This window comes from Protopterus annectens, chromosome 9.part0 (genome assembly GCF_019279795.1).
Source record: "Protopterus annectens isolate FY-2018-M chromosome 9.part0, PAN1.0, whole genome shotgun sequence".
In the NCBI taxonomy this organism is placed as follows: Eukaryota; Metazoa; Chordata; order Ceratodontiformes; family Protopteridae; genus Protopterus; species Protopterus annectens.
The window spans coordinates 192,169,502-192,192,653 of NC_056743.1; the positions used below are offsets into that span (position 1 = coordinate 192,169,502).

Here is a 23,152-nt window from a genome sequence, read left to right on the forward strand (position 1 = left end):
TACATTTTTTGGCGTTTAACTTCAGGCCATGGCTCTGGCACCAGCTATCTGTTTCCGTGAGTCCCTTCTGAAGGATATCCATGACCGATGCACTTTCCACTATGGCCCAGTTTGCAGTCGCCTGCAAACTTTGTCAGCCAAAGTCCTCCCATGTTGGCCTGTACTTCTGAGAAGTAGATGCCAAACAATAGGGGGCCAAGGACCGAGCCCTGTGGGACACCACTTGTGACCGTCTTGGAGTCTACAATACCCGAGTGGGGTATTGTGTCGAAAGCCTTTGCAAGGTCAAGGTAGGCTGTATGGACTGCTTTTCCCTCATCAATGGCCTTGGTGACTGTTTCGAAGAAGTCGACCAAGTTCAAAAGGCATGATCTTCCCTTGACAAAGCCAAACTGGGTCGGGTCCAATGTCTGCAAGTCCCCTATATCCTTGTTTATGAGCTCCATTATGATCCTCTCCATAGCTTTGCAGACTAGACTTGTTAAGCTTATGGGGCGGTAATTACCAGGGTCCGTAGAGGCGCCGCCTTTGTGGAGTGGGACCACAGTTGCCGTACGCCACTCCTTGGGCACGTATCCTGTGGTAAGGCTGAGATTAAACTAACTATTTCGCTGCCATTCTCTGTATTTCGAAATGGCGTCAGTAAGCCATCCAACTACCGATCTTCTGAAAAAATGCAAAGATAAAGACAGAGACAGACCGCATAGGTCCAAAACTGCCGACGACACTTCCGTTAAGTTAGTCACCAGTGCGCCGGTACTCAGTGAGGCACTTTTGCAGCCCCTGTTACCCTCTTCTACAGATTCGCAGGCTTCTACCGAGACCCATTCAGAGTCCGGTATGCCGCGAGATGCTTCTTCGACTATGGAATCTGCAGATGTCTCTACCTTGGATGTGTCCGGAGCCACTGTGCAAGCACCGGATTCTGAGGGTATATTTAGACCTTCCAACGTTCGTAGTAAGCAGACCACTTCGTTAATGACTAAATCTACTGAATTTCTCAGGCCCAAAGTTCACACTATGCCTAGGAAATGACGACCAAAGCACATTCTCAAGCTCCCATACCATAGAAACAAATGCTTAGAATGGCTGAAGACCTTATTACTTTAATTAGGAGAAGCCAGCCTTCCCCCTCTAAAAGACAAAGAATTGATTTTCCTTCTGAATCTTCAGACTGTGAGTCTGATGACTGACTCCTGTGATTACCAGGCCATCATACCCTTATCTACATATGAGGACTCGGATACAGAGGAGTCATTTCCCTCAGACCCCACCCCACCCCAAGAGGACCTTTCTTTCGGTGAAACGTTGCATACCCTAAGAGAGCATTTCCGCTGGGAATGCCAGGACTACCCACAGTTCAAAAATAGACTCGGGGAATTTTTAGACTTGCCTCAGCATAGGCCTCTAGCTATTCCCCCTGTCCTAGATATTGTAGATGATGTTCATAGGTTCATAGGTTCATAGGTTTATACTAGGCTATCTGCCCTAAGGCATTTATAAGCCTAGCCCAAATTTTTGTGGCTTACGCCACCCCTTATATGAAAAAATACTGTGCCCATTAGTTTGTTGTGCCTCTGTCCAGCAGTGACACAGATATGATCCTGGGGTAAACCTACGATCTCCCATCCACAGGTCTAGATTTCTCTTGAACAGAGTCAGCGAGGTGCTCTGCCTCACATGGACCGGGATTTTATTCCACAGCATAGGGAGTCTCTGAGTGATAAATCTATCCCTCCAGCACGTCCTATTTATATCCGTGCTAAGGTTTAAGTCGCTTGCTCTAGTGGTTTTGGTGGATTTGGATTTTTGAGGTGGAGCATGTCCATTAATTCCGGGTTGGACATGGCCTTGTATGTCAGGCACATGTCACCTCTGAGCAGGCGGTATGCGACTGAATAGAGCTGGAGTTTCTTCAATCTGGCAGCATATGACAGATTTTGGAGTCCTTTATCCTTTTGGTGAGGAACTTTTGGGGTCTCTCCAATTGCTGCAGATGTCGGGTGAGATACATCCCGAATGGGGCATTGTACTTTCGATCATTGGTCTGATAAGTGAAGAGTACAGTGGAACAATGACCTCACTAGATCTGGATGTGAATCCTTCATGATCAGATGGGCAATGTAGAAGGTCTTTCTAACCACTTTAGCAATGTGAGTGTCAAAAGAAAGGCCACTGTCAACCTGAGTCCCCAGATCCCTGATAACCTCTTCTGTGCTTAGTGGATTGCCACCTATATGGTAGCTTGGGGTTACCTTGTTTTTCCCGAAGGGTATGACTATACATTTTTTGGCGTTTAACTTCAGGCCATGGCTCTGGCACCAGCTATCTGTTTCCGTGAGTCCCTTCTGAAGGATATCCATGTCCGATGCACTTTCCACTATGGCCCAGTTTGCAGTCGTCTGCAAACTTTGTCAGCCAAAGTCCTCCCATGTTGGCCTGTACTTCTGAGAAGTAGATGCCAAACAATAGGGAGCCAAGGACCGAGCCCTGTGGGACACCACTTGTGACCGTCTTGGAGTCTGACACAGCGCCAGCAACTCTAACCCTGTGGGTTCTGTCCTTAAGCCAGTTTGCAACCCATCTTGTGACATATGGGTTTACATTTAAGCTGGTAAGTTTTTCTACAATACCAGTGGGGTATTGTGTCGAAAGCCTTTGCAAGGTCAAGGTAGGCTGTATGGACTGCTTTTCCCTCATCAATGGCCTTGGTGACTGTTTCGAAGAAGTCGACCAAGTTCAAAAGGCATGATCTTCCCTTGACAAAGCCAAACTGGGTCGGGTCCAATGTCTGCAAGTCCCTATATCCTTGTTTATGAGCTCCATTATGATCCTCTCCATAGCTTTGCAGACTAGACTTGTTAAGCTTATGGGGTAATTACCAGGGTCCGTGAGGCGCCTTTGTGGAGTGGGACCACAGTTGCCGTCACGCCACTCCTTGGGCACGTATCCTGTGGTAAGGCTGAGATTAAACAGCTGCCTTATGTGCGGGTTTAATTCCTCATTTAGCTTGTAGCACACAGCCGGGGACACCATCCGGTCCCATTGATGCTGTGTTTTTAGCTTTAGAGAGCAGCTTTCACCTGCGCATTTGAGATGTTCGGGAGGCTACACTCAGCTGGGATAGTTATCTCTCCTTTAGGGGTGAGGGGTGAAGTTTGCACTGAACCTGTCTGCCAGTATGTTGGCAATGTCTGTGGGTTCAGTGATTTTTGTATCATTTTGGACTAATTCTGAGCATATCTGGGAGTTTCCACCCAGGTTCCTAACATAGCTGAAAAGGCCTTATGATTTTCCTTTGAATCCATGGCAATTTTCTCTCAAAATTGGCCTTAGTTGATTTTATGAGTGCTCGTACTTTTTTACTAATAATGATCAGGGGTGACTTCCCTTTTATGGATTTTGTTCTATCATGTAATAGCTTTCTCCTCTTATTGTAAAGTTTGTTAATGGCTGGGGTCCACCAGACTGGACGTTTGCCCTTTGTGGAAAGAGTCTTGGTTTTATTTGGGATTGCCTGATCCATGCAGTCCTGGAGGTGTTCATAGAAGGCATTTGTAAGGGCTTCCGCAGCTTGGGTTGTGGTTTCCTCTGGCTCAGGGGCCTTGAAGGATACCACACCAGTCTTGAGTAGTGTGAAGTTTGCTTTAGAGAAGTTCTTCACTATGGTTTTTGTTTGGGGTGGGGCGGATGTGGATTTCCAGTGAGATTAGTTTATGATCAGATCTCACCAATGAGGGATATACTTCGGTGTGGAGCATTTTGTCCCCATGTTTGTGACAATGAGATCTAGTATATTTTCTCCTCTTGTGGGAACAGTGACTAGCTGTTCCATGGCATTTGAATTTATGAACTCCAGGAACCGTTGGGCTAGAAAGTTAGGGCTTGAGTAATGTTCCCAGTCTATATTCGGGTAGTTGAAGTCACCCAATATGATGGTGTTTGGAGATACATTTATACCCTCCAGTGTCTTCAGGAAGGCTGTGTGGGGTTCCTGAGTTTGAGAGGGTGGCCTGTAGCATGCTACAATTTGTAGAGCAGTTTTGCCTATGGTTAGTTGCACCTGGATGGTTTCGAAGCTTGATGCGTTGCCACCAACCTGGAGGTGTGGGTATCCTTTATGAATATGGATACACCCCTCCTTTTGTGGTGTGGTCCAAGTTTTGGGGCGGAGCATGATATGAGGTAAAACCTAATAGTGCCGGGTGCTCTCAGGAGCCTTGAACCAGGTTTCAGTTACAGCACAGACATCGATGTTCTCCATACTGAGAAGGGCCTCGAGTGCGTGCATTTTGAGATTTAGACTTCTGGCATTGAGCAGCATTACCCTCAGTTTCTTCCCATTTTTGTTTTCTAGGGTGGTAGGTTTAGAATTTGAGCCTTGCCTAAAAAGGCACTATGGGGGTGGCAAGAGCCTTAGCCAATATCCGGAATCCCAGGGGTGACAGGTGCAAGCCGTCCCTTGAAGCAGCGTGGCTTGTCAAGCATGTCATCCCAGGCAGACAGACACTGGATCCCCTTTGAATGACACCAGACATTAAGCCAATTGTTAAAGCTGATCATCTTGTCTCTATATTGTGGCATCATTCTTGGTGAAGGAAGGATACTGCTCAGGGTTAGGGTCATACCTGCCTGGGCTACATAATCAGAGAGCTCCTCTATGTCTCTTTTCATGTAGTCCAGGGATATGCGTCTCAGGTCGTTCACACCAGCATGGACAATGACTGTGTCATATTTGTACTTGCCGTGGAGTGACCCGAGTGCTTGTGTTATGTGGCGGATTCTAGCCCGATAGGCAGCTTACTGTGACCCTCTCCTTGTTCAGCCTGGTGAGTGGGGCGTCAGTGTGTCTGACTATGGAGTCACCTATGACAAGTATGTTTGGTGTTGTATTTGGCCTTAAGGGCTGTGACTGCTTTGCACACTGCTTTTGTGGTTTATGTGTTGCTTGTGGGGTGTCTTGAGGTAGCAGTTGTTTGGGTGTCTGCTTTGGAGGCCTCTGCTGTTTAGGTAAATTTTACTCAGAGCCTCCAGTATGTCTTTGTGTGTTTATGTGTTAGATTCAGTGGAGTGGTAGCATTATGTGAGGCTGGTTTTGTGGTGTGTGTAGTTGCCTTCTCCTCCTGTCTGGTCTTGCCAGTCCTGAGTTGAGAGAGCTCAGCCTCCAGTTTGGCTAAATAGCTGCATCTCTCACAAGTATTTGTGTTATGTGGGAGGAGGAGAGGGTTGTCTGTGTACATGAGGCAGTTATAACATTGCCTCAAGATTCCCAGATTCACCAGCTGGACCGGAGAGGAGATTGACAACTGACCTTTGGACATGCTAGAATAATATTGGGAAATCCTTAATTGAAAACAAGGGCCAGTGGGGAGTGAGGGGTGTAGTGCTTTTAATTTTTAGTGCTGACTTATATAATTGCTTTAGTGAGCAAGTGCCAGGTAACTTGAGTGCAATGTGTTACAAGTAACTAAATGCAAAAACGACAAACAGTAACTTTCTTTCAAGTGAAACAAGGAAATAAGTACAGTAAGCAATGCAGAAATCACTAGTGATCCACAGAAGCGCTGAGAAGTTGCGTATTAGGTGGAATTAGCTTCCAGGGAAATAACAAGCAAACAAACAACAAGCATATAAACAAAGCTAGATTCAGCAGGCCTGGATCTAGTCTATGCTAGAGCAAACAAGGTGAACCAATTTCAGTAAAATACAGTTCAAATATTTAGGCACTATAAACCTTTAACCAGAAATTCCCAGCTCAGAAGGGCAGAGTCCAGCCTCTTCTCCCACAAGAGTGCAGACCACAAACCTTCTTAATGTAAAATAACTGGCCTGAAGCCCAAGCGCCTAAACCAGAACTAATACACTTGGACACTGGGCTCTCAATCAGCAGTTCCCAACTTAGAAGGATGAAAGCTACCTGTCCTGCCACCACAGTGCTTGCCACAAACCTTCCTAATGTAAAACAACTGGTCTGAAGCCCAAGTGCTTAATCCAAAAGACTTGAATGATAGCTACACTTTAATCAAGTTACAACCAAGCAGTAATAAATACCATTGAATACTTTAGAGAATGTCTGGATTAGTGCTCAAGTTACACAAACAAAGCTAGATCCAGCAGGCCCGAATCCAGTCTATGCCACAGCAAACAAGGCGCACCAAATTCAGTAAGAAACAGTTCAGATATGCATGCACTATAGCGGAAAGCGGATATTAAAATTTATTAGTTACGCTATTTTTTGAAGCTTTGGTGATTTCACATCTTGGTTTCTCTGCCAGTTGTTTTCTGTGGTTACGTGCGTTTGTGGTTTTTGCTTAATGCATGCACTATAAGCCTTTAACCAGAAATTCCCAGCTCAGAAGGGCAGAGTCCAGCCTCTCCTCCCACAAGAGTGCAGACCACGAACCCTCTTAATGTAAAATAACTGGCTTGAAAGCCCAAGTGCTTAAACCAGAATTAATACACTTTTAGAATAACAGACACTGAGCCCTCAATCAGCAGTTCTCAACCTAGAAGGATGTAAGCTACCTGTTCTGCCACAACAGTGCAGACCACAAACCCTCTCAGTGCAAAACAACTAACTGGTCCGAAGCCCAAGTGTTTAAACCAAAAGGCTTAGAATGAGTTACACCAAGCAGTAATAAATACAATTGAGTATTTTAAGATGATGCAAAAGTAAAAAGAAGTAGGTACACAAGTACAGTAAAAGCAGATGAAATTTTTTTTTTTTTTTTTTTTTTTTTATTCCTGAACAAGTGCTGAGATCAAAGAAACAGATTTGAGTGCTGAAACTAGAAAACTGGCTAGTTATAAGAAAAAAAACAAGCTAGAAGGCTTCCCTCAAACACAGAAGGGCTTGGGGGCTCAGAAGCCTACAAATAGTCTGTACCACTTAACAAGAAAGGCAGGAAATAAGCTTAATTTTTTTTTTTTTCTATTTCCCAGATGCTCTCTTTGTACAAAGTAGGAGTGCCTGAAATCAGAATATGATCTCACTGCACTCAGTTGAGTGAGCAAATGAGATGGGCCCAGAGGCAGGCTGAGGGGCGGGCAGTTTCAATGCCACTAAGATTAATAACTTCACTTAAAAATTCCTTCAACACTCCTTCATACACAGTTTAAATCAAATTAAATACTGTATAATACTGTATTTTTTTTTTAAAAAAAGAGCAGATAAAGGTACTTAAATTCTCTTATACGTCCAGTTGAATATAACCAAGTTATTTGCTGGCCAAGCTGAAGTTTTAAAGCAGGAATTATTTCACATGCACCAGTTTAAATATGCAAGGACAGGAAATCAAAGAATGTGGCTACCCCCACACCTGTAATTACTAGCAAATAACAAAATTCAGCCAACACTAGCTACTGAAGAGCAGAATAACTTCACTTAAAAATTCCTTCAACACTCCTTCATACACAGTTTAAATCAAATTAAATACTGTATAATACGGTATACTGGAATCCAGCCTTACCCCTGATACTTTACCACCTGCACCTAGGAAGCCTGACAGATACTACAGAGTACCTGACTCTCACAAATTTCTCTGTAAAAATCCCACTGCGGATCCAGAGACCATTTCCCAGGGGCCTCAAGGTATTAAGGCTTTTACAGCCAAAAACCCTACCCCTTCAGACAGAGATTTTAGGGCTCTAGACAGACTGGGTAAGAAGGTATGTACCTCTGCACCTGTTACCATCAGGGTTTTAAATTGCCAGTTTCACATGTTGAAATATCAGCAGCATATTATTGATCTAATTAAAAAATGCTGTTGATTCCTGATTGTGTAGAAAATAAGGACTTATAAGACTTAATGCATTCTGCAAACCAAGTTGGTAAACATACTTTGCAATGTGGTTTTGATGCCTTAGAAGCATCTTGCAGGGCTGCGGTCACTGGGTCTGTTCTGAGAAGGCATGCTTGGCTGAAGGAACAAATTTTGCCAGACCATATCAAGGCAAAATTACTTGATGCTCTAGTAAACCAAGAATGTTTGTTTGGCTCTGAAGCAGAAGTTTTTAAAAAGATGGAGGAAAAAGCTAAATCCATGCAAACTGTTATAGATTTCTTACAGGTACAGCCACCTAGATTTCAGTAGTCATTGGCCTTCAAAAAATTGGTCCTTTCCAGTCCCTTCCAGGCTTTCTCTGCCCAAATCCAGGGGCAACAGACCACAAAGACTACAGTCTCAGGGTATGCACAGATTTAAACAATGGAGTGCTCCCTCCTCAAAAACTGGGAGTGATAAGCCACCCCCTATGGAAAAAGTTCACAATGACTTTTCCTTAACCCTTCCCAGCCATGCCCGAGTACTTGCACCCCTAGGAGGAAAACTCACCCTGCATGCAAAAAACTGGGAGTATATTACCCCAGACCGATGGGTCTTAAACATTGTATCCTAGGGATACAGATTCTATTTCCACTCTCTGCCAACCCCAAGCAGATTGCCAGACCTTCCTCCAAACCAGTGGACAGAGGCCCAAAAGCAAGTACTTTCTCTTCTCATTAACAGGGCTATTCAACCTGTGCCAACAGAGCAAAGAGGACGAGGTTTCTACTCCAGTCTGTTCCTGGTGCCCAGGAAAGAGAACTCTTGGCACCCTATTCTGGATCTGTCAACCCTAAACACCTTCCTGGTGGTACCAAAATTCAAAATGTTTACACTCGAGCAGCTCCTTCCTATACTAGCCAAAGGACTCCTGGCTAGTCACCCTAGACTTAAAAGAAGCTTATCAGCACATCCCCATAAGGGAATCTTGCAGGAAATATCTACTTTTCAGGGCAGGCTCTATGCACTATCAGTTCTCTGCTCTTCCCTTTGGCTTATCTACTGCACCCAGGGTATTCACAAAATGCCTAGCTCCCGCCATTGCTTACTGCAGGCAGAGAAATATTCAAATTTACCCATACTTGCCTGATTTAGGCAGACAGTCAGGAATCGCTACTTCAGCACCTGACGTTTGTAAAAAGACTCCTAATTTCTCTGGGGTATACCATCAACGAAAAGAAATCACATCTGGTACCCAGCCAAAAGATTGTATTCCTGGGAGCAAGCTTGAACACAACTTCCCAGATGGCATTCCTCACCCCAGAAAAGCAGGTTTATTTGACAACTTATTTCAAACTACTGGCCACCCAAACCCAGCTGTCTGCAAGAAAAATACTGCAAGCCCTAGGGTTCATGGCCTCATGTATTCTACTGATTCCATATGCAAGACTGCATATAAGGAAACTCCAGTGGTACTTAAAATGTCTCTGGTGTCAACATTCCCAGGACCTGGAAGCAATGATTCCTATCATTCCTTGCCTAAGGGCAGAGTTCCTTTGGTGGGCAGAGGCTTGCAACCACAACAAGGGACTCCCTTTCTCACAACCCCCCGCCATCCAAACTCTGACAACACACGCATCAGACTATGCATGGGGGGCTCACATGACAGGCAAATGCATTCAAGGCAAATGGAGCCCAGGACAAATTCACCTGCATATCAGTCAGTAAGAAACGTTAGCTGTACAGAATGCACTGACAGCCTTCAAATACCTTATCCTGCCAGGACAGCTCCTGATAAAGACAGACAACACCGCAGTTATGTGGTACATAAACCAGCAGGGGGGATCTCACTCCTACCCACTCTGCAGGTTAGCCATGACTCTGTGGAACACAGCCTTAAGCAACCAAGTGCACCTGCGAGCTCAGTTCCTGCCAGGCAAACAAAATTCACTGGCAGACGACTTAAGCAGAAATCTAATGGACCCACAAGAGTGGAAACTGGAACCAAACCCATTCAAACATCTAATACAGAGGTGGGGGACACCAGAGGTGGACTTCTTTGCGTCCCCCCAAAACCATCAAACAAATTTTACACCAGAATTCCCCACAGCCAAGCTTGGAAAGTGGATGCCCTATCCTTTACATGGGAAAACCTCTCAATTTATGCCTTTCCCCCCTCTGCCCCTCCTTTCAAAGGTACTCCTCAAGACTAAACTGGACAGGCCAAGGACAATCCTTTTTGCACCAGCCTGGCCACACCAGCACTGTTACCCACTCCTACACAGTCTGACAGCAGTGCCACCCTGGCACCTACAGCAGACCCCCCCCTACTGTCCCAGCAGGAGGGACAGATTTTGCATCCTCAACTGCAAACCCTGAACCTGGCTTATTCCCTGAATACATCACCAGCGACCCTCGGCAAACAGGTTCTGGATGTTATCCTTGAGGCCAGGAGGCCCAGTACTAGGAAATCCTGTTCAGAAAAGTGGAATAGATACAGTTCTTGGAGCCAGTCTCAAGGGAAGGACACAGCCGTGCCCTCCTTGTCTCAAATCCTAGATTACCTAGCAGAGCTGCTCCACAAAGGCCTCTCCTTCTCATCAGTTAAGATTCATGCCTCTGCCATCTCAGCTCATTACAATACTAAGCACACCCTCTGATCAAACAGTTTCTGAGAGGAGCTAACAATTTAAGACCCCCCAAGGAGAGCTCCCACTCCTGCCTGGGACCTTAACTTTGTACTAGAGAAGTTCACGCTTCCCCCTTTTGATCCTGCAGCTACAGCAGAGTTAAAATTCCTCTGTTAGAAAACAACCTTACTGCTAGCCATCACTTCAGCAAGAAAGAGTGTCTGAGTTATAAGCCCTTATGGCTGTGGAAACCTACATTATCTTCCATGCGGACAGGGTTTCCCTCGGGACTAACCCATCTTTTATGCCCAAGGTGGTATCTGGTGTGGCTTTAAACCAATCCATCCATTTGCCAACCTTTTTTCCTAATCCTTAGAATAAAGGGGAAGGGATCCTGCACTCCTTGGATGTGCAAAGACAGCTCAGGTTCTACCTTGACAGGACTAAACCTTTCAGAAAATCTGACCAGCTGCTGGTCAGCTTTGCTACAGGGGCAGAGGGCAAGGCCATTTCAAAATAAACCATTTCTAAATGGATAGCACACTGTATCCATTTCTACTACAAACACCATGGAAAACCTACCCCACAGGGGATCAGGCCTCATTCCACTAGGGCTACCTCAACAGCTTTTCTCAGGGGAGTCCCTCCCAGGGACATCCTGGAAGCTGCAACCTGGAGTTCTGTACACACCTTCACCAAGCAATTACCACTTACCTATCTTTTCTAAATCCAGAGTTGGAGTTGCCACATCAGTCTTACAAGGCCTGCTAGCCAGCCCTACTACTTCTTGACTGCCTCCACCCTTCATCAGCTTTAGGAATCAACCCAAGTGTGATGACTGCAACAGTGAAACATGAAGAACATAGTACAGTTTTGTACACTTACCATAAATGTAGATGTTTGAGTGTATTCACTTTTGCAGTCCTGGATGTTCTTCGTGTTTCACTGTTGCAGTCATAGCTGTTGGGTACTCCTGCCGGCAGGCAGCCCGAGGTCGGCCAGAATATCAAAGTCTGGGTCCGGCGTCGGCTGTTTCAGCAGGTACCCTGACGTCAGAATGCATGGGTATAAAGCTGACAGCCGACGCCATCTTCTCCAGTCTTTCTTGCTGTGCGGTGCAAAGCAGTTCGCTAGTTGTTGGTTGGCATTTTCAAGACAACGTGGTGTGATTGTCGTCGGTCCGAAGTTTTCTACTTCTCTTCTCAAAGCTAAGTACCCCGTTGGGGAAACTTTTTTCTTCCTCCTCCGATGTCAGAAAAAGTTAATAATTGTGTATCGTGTGGAAAACAAATACCTCATAAAGATTTCCACTCTTACTGTCTACCTTGCTTAGGCCCTGACCACGACGTTTCTTGCTGTCGGTTCTGTGCCAGGTTTAATTCTCGCACTATCAAGCGTAGGTACGATTGGGCCTTGAATTACTTCGGTAGACGATTTAATTATAGGATGTCGTCGGATACGTTACCGACTACCGGAATACAGAAGAAACGCAAAGACAAGGACAGGCCTCCGAGGTCCAAACAGGATACGTTGCAGCCGGAGCCAGCTTCGGGTTCAGCGGTAGTCAGTGAGGCGCTTTTGCAGCCTCTGTCGTCCGCCACTTCAGAACCGATGGCCGACACGGTCTCCTATGGGGAGCCATCTAGGCCTAGTAATTTGTCTGCTGCAGGACCTTCGGACGTCACTCCTTAAGATGGGTCCGGAACCGCTGTGCAGGTACCGGCTTCTGAGGGGGTCTTCAGGCCTTCACATATTACTATTTCCACAAAGACAAAGGCTAAGTCAAAGACTCCTGTTAAACCCAGACTTTCTGCTCAAGCTTCTTCGGATTCAGCTCCTAAGACTCAGAAGCAATTACTACGGATGGCTGAGGATTTATTAACTATGATTAGAGGCTCTCACCCTCCTCCTGACAAAAGGCCTAGACAGGATATCCCTTATGATTCCTCTGATCTGGCTTCTGTATCTTCTGTTTCTTCCTCTGATCAGGATTACTCTTTTCCTCCTTATGAGGATTCGGATGCAGAGGATTCTGTTCCCTCCCCCTCTCCCCCTGAAGATTTCTCTTTTGGGGAAACCTTGCATGAGATGAGGGAGCATTTTCATTGGGAAGGTCAGGATTATTCTGCTTCCAAAAAGAGCCTTAGGGAATTTCTTCTTCTCCCTCAACATAGGCCTTTAGCTATTCCTCCTGTACTTGACATTGTGGACGATGCCTTCTCTGAAGCTAACTTGAATCCTGATTCCATGCCGCCTGCTCCTTCTAAGCCTGATAGATTTTGCAGGGTCCCTGATTCCCATCAATTCTTATTTAAGAACCCTTCTGCTGATCCTGAAACTATTTCGCAGGGTTCCAAGGCTGCTAAGGCCGCCTCCTCTAAGAATCCTATCCCCTCTGAAAAGGATTCTCGTGCCTTGGACAGGTGGGGCAAAAAGGTTTATACTTCAGCTACCCTATCTATTAGAGCTTTAAATTGCCAGTTTCACATGTTTAAGTATCAACAGTTTCTTTTATCTGTTTTAAAACAAAGGCTTTCTACCTTTCCTGCATGTGCTGAGGACAAGGAATTACAGGATGTGTTGCATGCAACTGAACAAGTTAGCAAACATAGTTTACATTGTGGTTTTGATGCCTTAGAGGCTTCCTGCAGGGCTGCTGCCTCTGGTACTGTTATCAGGAGACATGCTTGGCTTCGTGAGCAGAATTTACCTGAACAAGTTAAGGCTAAGTTGCTAGATGCCCCTGTTCAGCATGATGTCTTATTTGGATCGAAGGCTGAGGAGGTTATTAAAAAGATGGAAGAAAAAGCCAAGTCTATGCAGACTGTAAAAGATTTTTTGCAAGTACATCCTCCTAGATTTTCTAGAAATTGGCCCTCCAAAAATTGGTCTTTTCCCACTTCTGACAGGCCTCAAAGGGGAAGATATAGACGCTCCAGAGGTCGGGCTCAGGCCTCTTACAGATCTAGACAGTGGACAGCTTCTTCACCTAGAAGGGGAGAAGACAGACCTCAAACCCAAAGAAAGCAGACCCAATGACTCCCTCTGTTGGGCTACAGGTCTTCCTTTCCTGGATGCCCCTCTCGGAGGAAAACTTTCTCTTTTTTACCAGAATTGGACTCACATTACCCAGGACAAATGGGTGTTAGACGTGATTTTGAAAGGCTACAGATTCCACTTTCACACTCTGCCAAGGCCTTCCGGATGGCCAGATCTGCCAAAACATCAATGGACAGAGGCCTTAAATCAAGTGGACGCTTTATTAGCCTTAAGAGCCATAGAACCTGTTCCACCTCTAGAGGTGGGGAAAGGTTTTTACTCAAGACTTTTTCTGGTCCCAAGAAAACAAAACTCCTGGAGACCTATTCTGGACCTCTCAATATTAAACACCTTTTTGGAAATTCCAAAATTCAAGATGCTTACACTTCAACAACTTCTCCCAGTGCTCTCACAAGATGCTTGGATGGTAACACTGGACTTAAAAGAGGCTTACTTACATGTCCCCATAAGGCAACAATGCAGAAAGTACCTCAGATTCAAGGCAGGCTCGAGACACTTCCAATTCTCTGTACTGCCATTTGGCTTATCTACTGCGCCCAGAGTTTTTACCAAATGCCTGGCTCCAGTAGTAGCTTACTGCAGACTTCAGGGGATTCAGATTTACCCCTATCTGGACGACTGTCTAATTCAGGCAGACAGCAAAGACCTTTTACTTCAACACCTGCATTTTGTTCAACGTCTTCTCCTACTACTGGGATTCCCAGTGAACACAAAAAAGTCACATTTGATTCCTTCTCAACGAATGACCTTTTTGGGAGCTCTTCTAGACACAAGTGTACAGATGGCCTTCCTTACTCCAGAAAAACAGTTACAGCTGGCTTCAATTTTCAAGACTTTGGCAACATTGACTCAGCTCACTGCAAGGAAATTCCTGCAGGCTTTGGACTACATGGCCTCTTGCATCCTGTTGATTCCAAATGTGAGGCTTCACATGAGGAAACTTCAATGGTACCTAAAGAGTGTATGGTCTCAGCATTGCCACAGTCTGGATACAATGATTCCACTGATTCCCTGCCTCCAGAAGGAATTCCTTTGGTGGTCCAGGGCATGTGTTTTGAATGAAGGGAAGCCCTTTCGTCTTCCTCAACCTACTCAGATCATAACCACGGATGCCTCGGATAATGCTTGGGGAGCTCATTTTCTAGACAAATGCCAACAGGGCTCTTGGACAAACAAACACCTGCGATGGCGCATCAACTTGAAAGAAATGTTAGCAGTCCAAAATGCTCTTCTAGCCTTCCAGACTCTTTTGAAGCCAGGACCTCTGCTAATTCGAACAGATAATACCACAGTCATGTGGTACATAAACAAGCAAGGGGGCTCTCACTCTTACCCCCTTTGCAGACTTGCCATGACTTTATGGGACTCAGCCCTAAATTTGAATCTGGATCTTCAGGCACAGTTCATTCCAGGAAATCAGAATCTCTTAGCAGACAGCCTAAGCAGAAACATTTTGGATCCTCACGAATGGATGTTGGACCCCAACTTATTCAGCAAGATAACTGCAGTTTGGGGCTGTCCTCAGATAGATCTGTTTGCATCCCATCTCAACCATCAGTTGCCTCTCTTTTGCACCAGGTCCTTCCACAAGACAGCTTGGAAAGTGGATGCCCTGTGCTTCAGCTGGAGGAATCTTTCGGGATATGCCTTCCCTCCTCTTCCTCTTCTGCCTCGGGTATTGCTAAAGATAAAGCTGGACAAACCCAGACTGATCATTTTGATAGCTCCAAATTGGCCTCGTCAGTTTTGGTACCCAACTCTACTGCACCTTTGCTTGGAACCCCCTTGGAGTCTTCCTCTGACCCATTCTCTACTGTCCCAGCATCAGGGTCAGGTATTTCACTCTCAAATCAAGACTCTCTGCCTGGCAGCTTGGCTCATCAAAGGCAATTGATTCCTTCTTCTCTTCCTAAACAAGTTTTGGATATTCTTTTGGAGGCTAGGCGTCCTAGTACAAGGAAATCTTATGCTTCTAAATGGAAAAGATTTTGTATTTGGATGCAGGATCGTGGCTCTGATGCTTTAATACCTGATATTCCCTCTCTTTTACTTTATCTTTCAGATCTTTTGATTAAAGGTCTTTCCTTTTCTTCCATTAAAATTCATGCCTCTGCTATTTCGGCTAATTTCAATTGTGATCCTCCCATTTTTTCCCACCAGCTGGTTAGACAATTTCTGAGAGGAGCTAAGAATTTAAGACCTCCTAGATCTCCTCCTGTCCCTCCTTGGGATCTCAACTATGTCTTGGAGAAGCTTACTTTGCCTCCTTTTGAGCCTGCTGCCTCTGCGGATATTAAGTTCTTATCCTGGAAGACAGCTATCTTGTTGGCCTTGACTTCTGCCAGAAGGGTATCTGAGTTACAAGCCCTCATGGCCGTGGAACCATACCTCATCTTCCATCGAGACAGAGTTTCCTTGAGGACCAATCCTACTTTTATGCCTAAGGTAGTTTCTAGAGTGGCTCTAAATCAGACTATTCACCTTCCTACCTTTTTCCCAAAACCCCAAAATAAGGGGGAAAGGATCTTGCATTCATTGGACGTGCACAGGCAACTGCGTTTTTACCTGGACAAAACCAAAGATTTCAGAAAATCAGATCAATTGCTTATCTCATTTGCTTCCAGTTCTCTAGGTAAAGCTATTTCTAAGCAAACTATTTCCAAATGGATTGCTCATGGAATAAGATATTGTTACTCTCTTTATGGAAAACAGATTCCAGGTACTGTCAGGACTCATTCTACTAGAGCAGCTGCCACTTCAGCAGCCTTTCTCAGAGGAGTTCCTACCATGGACATTCTGGAGGCTGCCACTTGGAGCTCTGTGCATACCTTTTCCAAGCACTATAACCTCCCTTTGTACTCTAAGTCTAGGGCAGGCTTTGCCTCTGCTGTTTTGCAGGGTCTTCTAGCTGCTCCTTCTTCTTCTTCATAACCTCCTCCCGTGTTCTCAGCTTTGGGATTCTACCCTACAGTTATGACTGCAACAGTGAAACACGAAGAACATAGTACAGTTGTGTATACCTACCATAAATGTAGATGTTCGAGTGTCTTCACTGTTGCAGTCGTTTCCCTCCCTCCAGACCCCTCTTGTTTCTTTTTGCTTACCTTGTTTCCTTTTCCAAGACCTTTCTGGTGTATTTGTGTTTCCCTTGGGACACCTTTTGGTTTTATGGGGGCTTCTGACATCAGGGGCAAGAAAGGCTGGAGAAGATGGGGTCGGCTGTCAGCTTTATACCCATGCGTTCTGACGTCAGGGTACTTGCTGAAACAGCCGACGCCAGACCCAGACTTTGATATTCTGGCCGACCTCGGGCTGCGTGCCGGCAGGAGTTCCCAACAGTTATGACTGCAACAGTGAAGACACTCGAACATCTACATTTATGATAGGTATACACAACTGTACTTTACCCTCCCTCCAGCCCCCTGTCTTGCTGTACTTTCTACCTATCCTCTTTTTTGGCCCTATCTTATGGAAATGGTATTTACGTTTAACTGAAGGTGTTCCATACCATTTGATTGCTTCCTATTTTGGGGGCTCCTGACATCTGGGGCAAGAAAAACTGATGTAATGGCGTTGGCTGTATGTTTTATACTCCTGATGACTTGACTTCATGGATGAGGCAACAGCATTCAACGCAGAAATCCCAAGACTCTGGTATTCAGGCCAACTGAGGGCTACCTGCAGGCAGATAACCCACGTGCGATGACTGCAACAAGTGTATACACTCGAACATCTACATTTATGGTAAGTGTACACAGCTGTACTTTGTGTACACTTATCATAAATGTAGATGTTCGAGTGCATTCACTGTTGCAGTCCTGGTTTCCCACCCTCCACCCCCTTCTCTCTCTCTCTCTTTCTCCCTGTCTCCTTAAAGGGAATTTTTGGTATTTACTTTCTACTGGTGCTGTTCTTCCACCATGGCTAGCTCACTATAAGGGGGCTCCTGATAATTGGGGCAAGAAAAACTGATGTAATGGTGTCGGCTACCTGATTTTATACCACTGACGACTTGACATCAGTCCTGGAGTGACCGCAACTGATGCAGAATACTAAGCCTCTGGTATTCAGGCCAACTGAGGGCTACCCCTGGCAGGATAACCCAAGTGTGAGGACTGCAACAGTGAATACACTTGAACATCTACATTTATTGAAAGTGTACACAATTGTACTTTCTAAGTCAGTGATGGTGAACCTATGACGTGTAAAAGGTGACACACCATAACATTTTGAGTGACACGCAAGCATTCATCATCACCTGAGTTGCCAAAGAAACTGCTTTTGCATTTGTTGCTCTTGTGAAGTGCATTGAATTATTTTGTGCCAAGAGCCAATAAAACAACACTGCTGCAGAGGTAAGGAATTTATTAATGTCAAAGACTATTTTGGTATACTGTCTTGACAGAGTCTGCAAAGGGCAGTGCTGACAATGTTTTTTCTTTATGGTCACACTTCTGCAAAGGTCAAGTAGTCTGCATTTCTGTGTATGTGCCATTTTACATTCCTCCCAGCTGTCCTCCTTAATCCCTCCTAAAACTGGCGACTTTTTACACTTAATGACAAGATTTAGATTTACAGACATATTTTACTTCAGAAAACGTATATTAATTCATGTTCATTTTTTCTGTCCGTGTCTCAAATTAATAGTACTAATAGTTTAAAACTGTCCATGTCTTTTATTTCTAGATTTGTCCCTGATTCTGTTAAGATTTATCCCTGATGTATTGAGAGCTATGGTGTTTTTTATTTATTTATATTTATTTTATTTTTGTTATATATATTTTTTGGTGGTGGTGGTGGGGGGGGGGGATGTGACACTCCAGCAATGTCAAGTTAGGCATTTTCCGAATTTTTGACATGCCGAGCCCAAAAGCTTTGCCATCACTGTTCTAAGTCCATTCAGTCTGATTATTCGGAAGGTGAGCAGGTTCAAAAACCTAAGCATGTTTACCTTTCCACACATGCTAGTTAGGTTTAGAGATCTATTTGACTAGAAGCAATATGGAGCTATGCCAGAGATTGGCAGAGTTTATGATCTCAAGGATGAGATTCCAAATGTTTTGGCTGTTCTTCTTCTGTTACCAGCTGTAGAAGAAGTTTACAAAACTGCATGTAAAACTCCCTTTGCTAGTGAACCACTTTGTAAAAAGGCTTTAAGGAAATGCAAGGTGTACTGTGATGTTCTCTGTGTTTCTCTGTTGCAGTCATTACATTTGGGTAATCTGCTGGCAGGTTGCCCTCAGTCAGCCTGAATAAAAAAGTCTTTGGTCCTGCATCGGTTGCCGTCTCCTCTTCCATGACGTCAGGTCGTCAGGGGTATAAAACGTGCAGCCGATGCCATTTTAATCAGTCTTTCTTGCCGCACAGTACCCGAAGCAGAAGCAGTTCGCAAGTGCCGGTCAGCTGACTCCTGAAATTTTTGTTTTTGAGTTTCAGAACCGAAATCTTCAAACTAAAGCTAAGTACCCCAGTGGGGAAACTGTTTCTTGCTCCTTGCTGATGTCAGTAAAAGTTAATTGCATTACTTGTGGGAAGCAAATACCTCATAAGGATTTTCATTTGTACTGTATTCCTTGCCTAGGCCCTGATCACAACGTGCCTAGCTGTCGGTTTTGTGCTAAATTTAACCAACGCACTATTAAACGTTGGTATATTTTTGCTTCCAAATATTTTGGCTCTAGATTTAACTACCCTGAAATGTCGTCTTTTAGCAATCCGACTACCGGAGTACAAAAAAAACGCAAGGAAACAGACAGAGACCCAAAACAGAGGTCCAAAACCGATGATGAAGCTTCTTCTAAGCCAGTCTCCAGTTCGCCGGTACTCAGTGAGGTGCTTTCGCAGCCCCTGATACCTGGTACTTTTGAGTCGCAGGCCTCCACTGAGACCCATTCGGAGTCCGGTATGCCGCGAGATTTGCAAAGTATTGAACCTGCGGATGTCTCTCCATTGGATGGGTCCGGAGCCGCTGAGCAGGCACTGGCTCCTGAGGGTGTTTTCAGGCCTCAACATTTTTATATTAAACCAACGCCATCAACAAAATCAAGGTAAAAAACAACTTCTATGACTAAAAAAATGATGCATGAGCCACATGCTCAGGCCCCTATGCTAAAAAACAAATGATCAAAATGACTGAGTGGCTGAGGATTTGATTACCTTGATCCGGGGTTCCCAAACCCCCCCCTGCTAAGTGGCCTAGGCAAGGCACTGATTATGAATCTTCAGATCAGGTTTCCATTTCTTCTGATTCCTCTTCTGATCAGGAATTTTCTCTCCCACCTTATGAGGATTTTGATGCAGAGGAATCCATCCCATCTGCATCTCCTCCTGAGGATTACTCTTTTGGAGAGACTTCGCATACTTTAAGGGAACATTTTCACTGGGAGAGTCAGGACTTCTCTGAATCAAAAAAGAGGCTTAGAGATTTCCTTCTTCCTCAGCATAGGCCTTTGGCAATACCTCCTGTTTTACATTGTTGATGATGTGTTCTCGGAATCAAGCATGGCTCCTGATTCCCTGACTCCGGTTCCTAGTAAGCCAGACAGATATTACAGGGTTCCTGACTCCCACAAATTTATTTTCAAAAATCCTGCTGCTGATCCTGAGACTATTTCTCAGGGTCCCAAGGGTGAAAAGGCTTCTACAGCCAAAAATCCCACTCCTTCTGATAGAGATTCCAGGGCGCTGGATAGATGGGGTAAGAATGTTTATACGTCTGCAGCCTTGGCAGTCAGGGCTTTAAACTGCCAGTTTCATATGCTTAAATATCAACAGCATGTTATGGGCTTACTGTAACAGAAAATGATGTTGATTTCTGATTGTGTGGAAAATAGAGTTACAGTATGTATTGCATTCAGCAGAACAGGTTGGAAAGCATACTTTGCAATGTGGTTTTGATTCCTTGCAGGCCTCTTGTAGGGCCGCCATTCCTGGATCTGTGATAAGATGCCTGGCTCAAGGAGCAAAATCTGCCTGATCATGTTAAAGCTAAATTATTGGATGCCCCTTTGCAGCATGATGCTTTGTTTGGTAATAAGGCAGAAGAGGTATTAAAGAAAATGGAAGACAAAGCTAAATCTATGCAAACTGTAAAAGATTTCTTACAAATGCAGCCACCCAGGTTCAGTAGGCACTGGCCTACAAAAAACTGGTCCTTTCCTGTGTCCAACAGAGCCAATCAGGGCAAATCCAGTCACTCAAAATGTTCCAGATATCAATCACAGGGATCTTACAGGTCAAAGCAATGGGGTGCCTCCACCTCCAAATCTAGAGGTAACAAAGCACAACCCTACAGTAGGCAGTCTCAATGACTTTCCTCTACCATCTCCAAGCACTTATCTTTTGGTAGCCCCCTTGGGGGGGGGAACTAGCACTTCATGCTCACAATTGGCAGTTAATAACCCAGGACAAGTGGATATTAAACATAGTATCCCAGGGGTACAGATTTCATTTCCATACTTTGCCGATTCCAAACGGATGGCCGGATCTGCCACAAAACCAGTGGGCAGTGGCCCAGAAACAAGTCCTGTCCCTCATGGATATGGGGGCTATTCAGCTGGTAGCAGAAAAGGAAAAAGGACAAGGATTTTATTCAAGACTGTTCCTGGTACCCAGAAAAGACAATTCATGGCGTCCAATACTGGACTTATCGATTCTGAACACGTTCCCGGATATTCCAAAATTCAAAATGTTGACTTTGCAACAGCTACTGCCTATGCCAGGCAAAAATGCTTGGTTAGTAACTCTAGACTTAAAAGAGGCATACCTGCATATCCTAGTAAGGGAATCTTGCAGAAGATACAGCCACTTCAAAGCAGGTTTTTTTCATTACCAATTCTCTGTACTGCCCTTTGGCTTATCTACTGCGCCCAAGGTCTTTACAAAGTGCCTGGCACCAGTAATTGCATTCTGCAGACAAAGAAACGTTCAAATTTATCCTTATCTGGGCCATTGTCTCATTCAGGCAGAGGACAAGGACACTCTTCTTCAACATCTGGCGTTTGTAAAAAGGCTTCTAGCATGCCTAGGGTACACCATAAACGAAAAGAAATCACAACTGGTACCCCCTCAATAATTACATTCATGGGTGCAAGCTTGAATACAACTGCCCAGATGGCTTACCTCACGCCAGTCAAACATACAATTGCCAGCATACTTCAGTCAAATGGCAACAAAAAAACAGTTGTCTGCAAGACAAATTCTGCAGGCTTTGGGGTTCATGGCATCATGCATTCTTCTAATTCCATATGCGAGACTGCATATGAGGAAACTTCAATGGTATCTAAAAAGTTTATGGAGTCAACATTGTGACAGCCTGGAAACAATGATTCTTCTCTTTCCCTGCCTACAACAGAAGTTTCTTTGGTGGGCAAAGACATGTCACCAGAACAAGGGACTGTCATTCACACTACCCCTCCCACCCAAACCCTAACTACAGACGCATCAGACTATGCTTGGGGGGGTCCGCCTGGCAGGGAGATGCATTCAGGGCAAATGGAGCCCAAGCCAAATGCATCTGCATATCAACCAGAAAGAAATGCTAGCTGTTCAGAATGCTCTGATAGCCTTCAAGGATTACTTCATCCAGGACAACTGCTGATAAAGACGGACAACACCACAGTTATGTGGTACATAAACAAGCAGGGGGGTACCCATTCATACCCTCTCTGCAGACTTGCCATGGCCTTGTGGAACACAGCCTTGACTTACCGAATACATCTTCAAGCTCACTTCCTGCTAGGAAAGTAAAATACTCTGGCAGACAACCTAAGCAGAAATCTTATGGACCCGCACAAATGGAAACTGGATCCACAAATCTTCAGCATGTTAACACAGAAATGGGGAAGCCCAGACATAGATCTGTGTGCCTCTCCCCAAAACCATCAGTTGGACAAATACTGCACAAGAACTCCTCACAAAAAACATGGAAATTGGATGCTCTCTCCTTCAGCTGGAAAAAACTATCCGTCTATGCCTTTCCCCCTCTGCCTCTACTCTCCAAGGTCTCAGACAGGAAAAACCAAAAATGATTCTAATTGCCCCGGACTGGCCTCGCCAACACTGGTACCCGCTTCTAAGGAATATGTCACACCTTCCTCAGTGGTACTTGCCTCAAACACCTCATCTGCTGTCTCAGCAGAACTATCATATTCTGCACACTCAGCTACAAACTCTGAATCTTGCAGCATGGCTAATCAACTAATTATTCAAAACACCACCTCTCAGTAAATCTGTGATGGATGTAATCTTGGAAGCCAGAAGGCCTAGTACTAGAAAATCTTATGCTGATAAATTGAAGAGATTCTGTGCTTGGAACCAAGTGCAAGGAATAGATACAGCAAGGCTTAATATTCCTCAGATTCTACAATACTTAACTGAGATGCTTGACAAGGGCCTATCTTTTTCTTCTATAAAAATCCATGCCTCTGCCATCTCGGCTCATTACAACACAGATCCTCCCCTCTTTTCTCATCCACAGCTAAAACAGTATCTCAGAGGGGCCAAAAATTTAAGGCCTCCCAGGAGAGCACCAACTCCTGCATGGGACCTCGATTTTGTGCTGGAAAAACTCACCCTGCCTCCTTTTGAACCAGCAGCTATTGCTGATATAAAATATCTATCTTGGAAGGCAGCTTTTCTTTTGGAAGTTACTTCAGCTAGAAGGGTTTCGGAACTACAGGCTCTCATGGCGGTGGAGCC

At 44.8% G+C, this 23,152-nt stretch overlaps 1 protein-coding gene across 1 annotated transcript in view; it reads left to right on the top strand.

The window, feature by feature from the left end:
- The window catches only part of USP47 (ubiquitin specific peptidase 47), a 3,572,488-nt gene that overhangs the window by 694,663 nt on the left and 2,854,673 nt on the right, over positions 1-23,152 (top strand). The window contains exon 8 of the mRNA XM_044082726.1: positions 9,050-9,095. Within this exon, the coding sequence (XP_043938661.1) occupies positions 9,050-9,095 (46 nt within the window). The remainder of the gene's footprint in view (positions 1-9,049; positions 9,096-23,152) is intronic.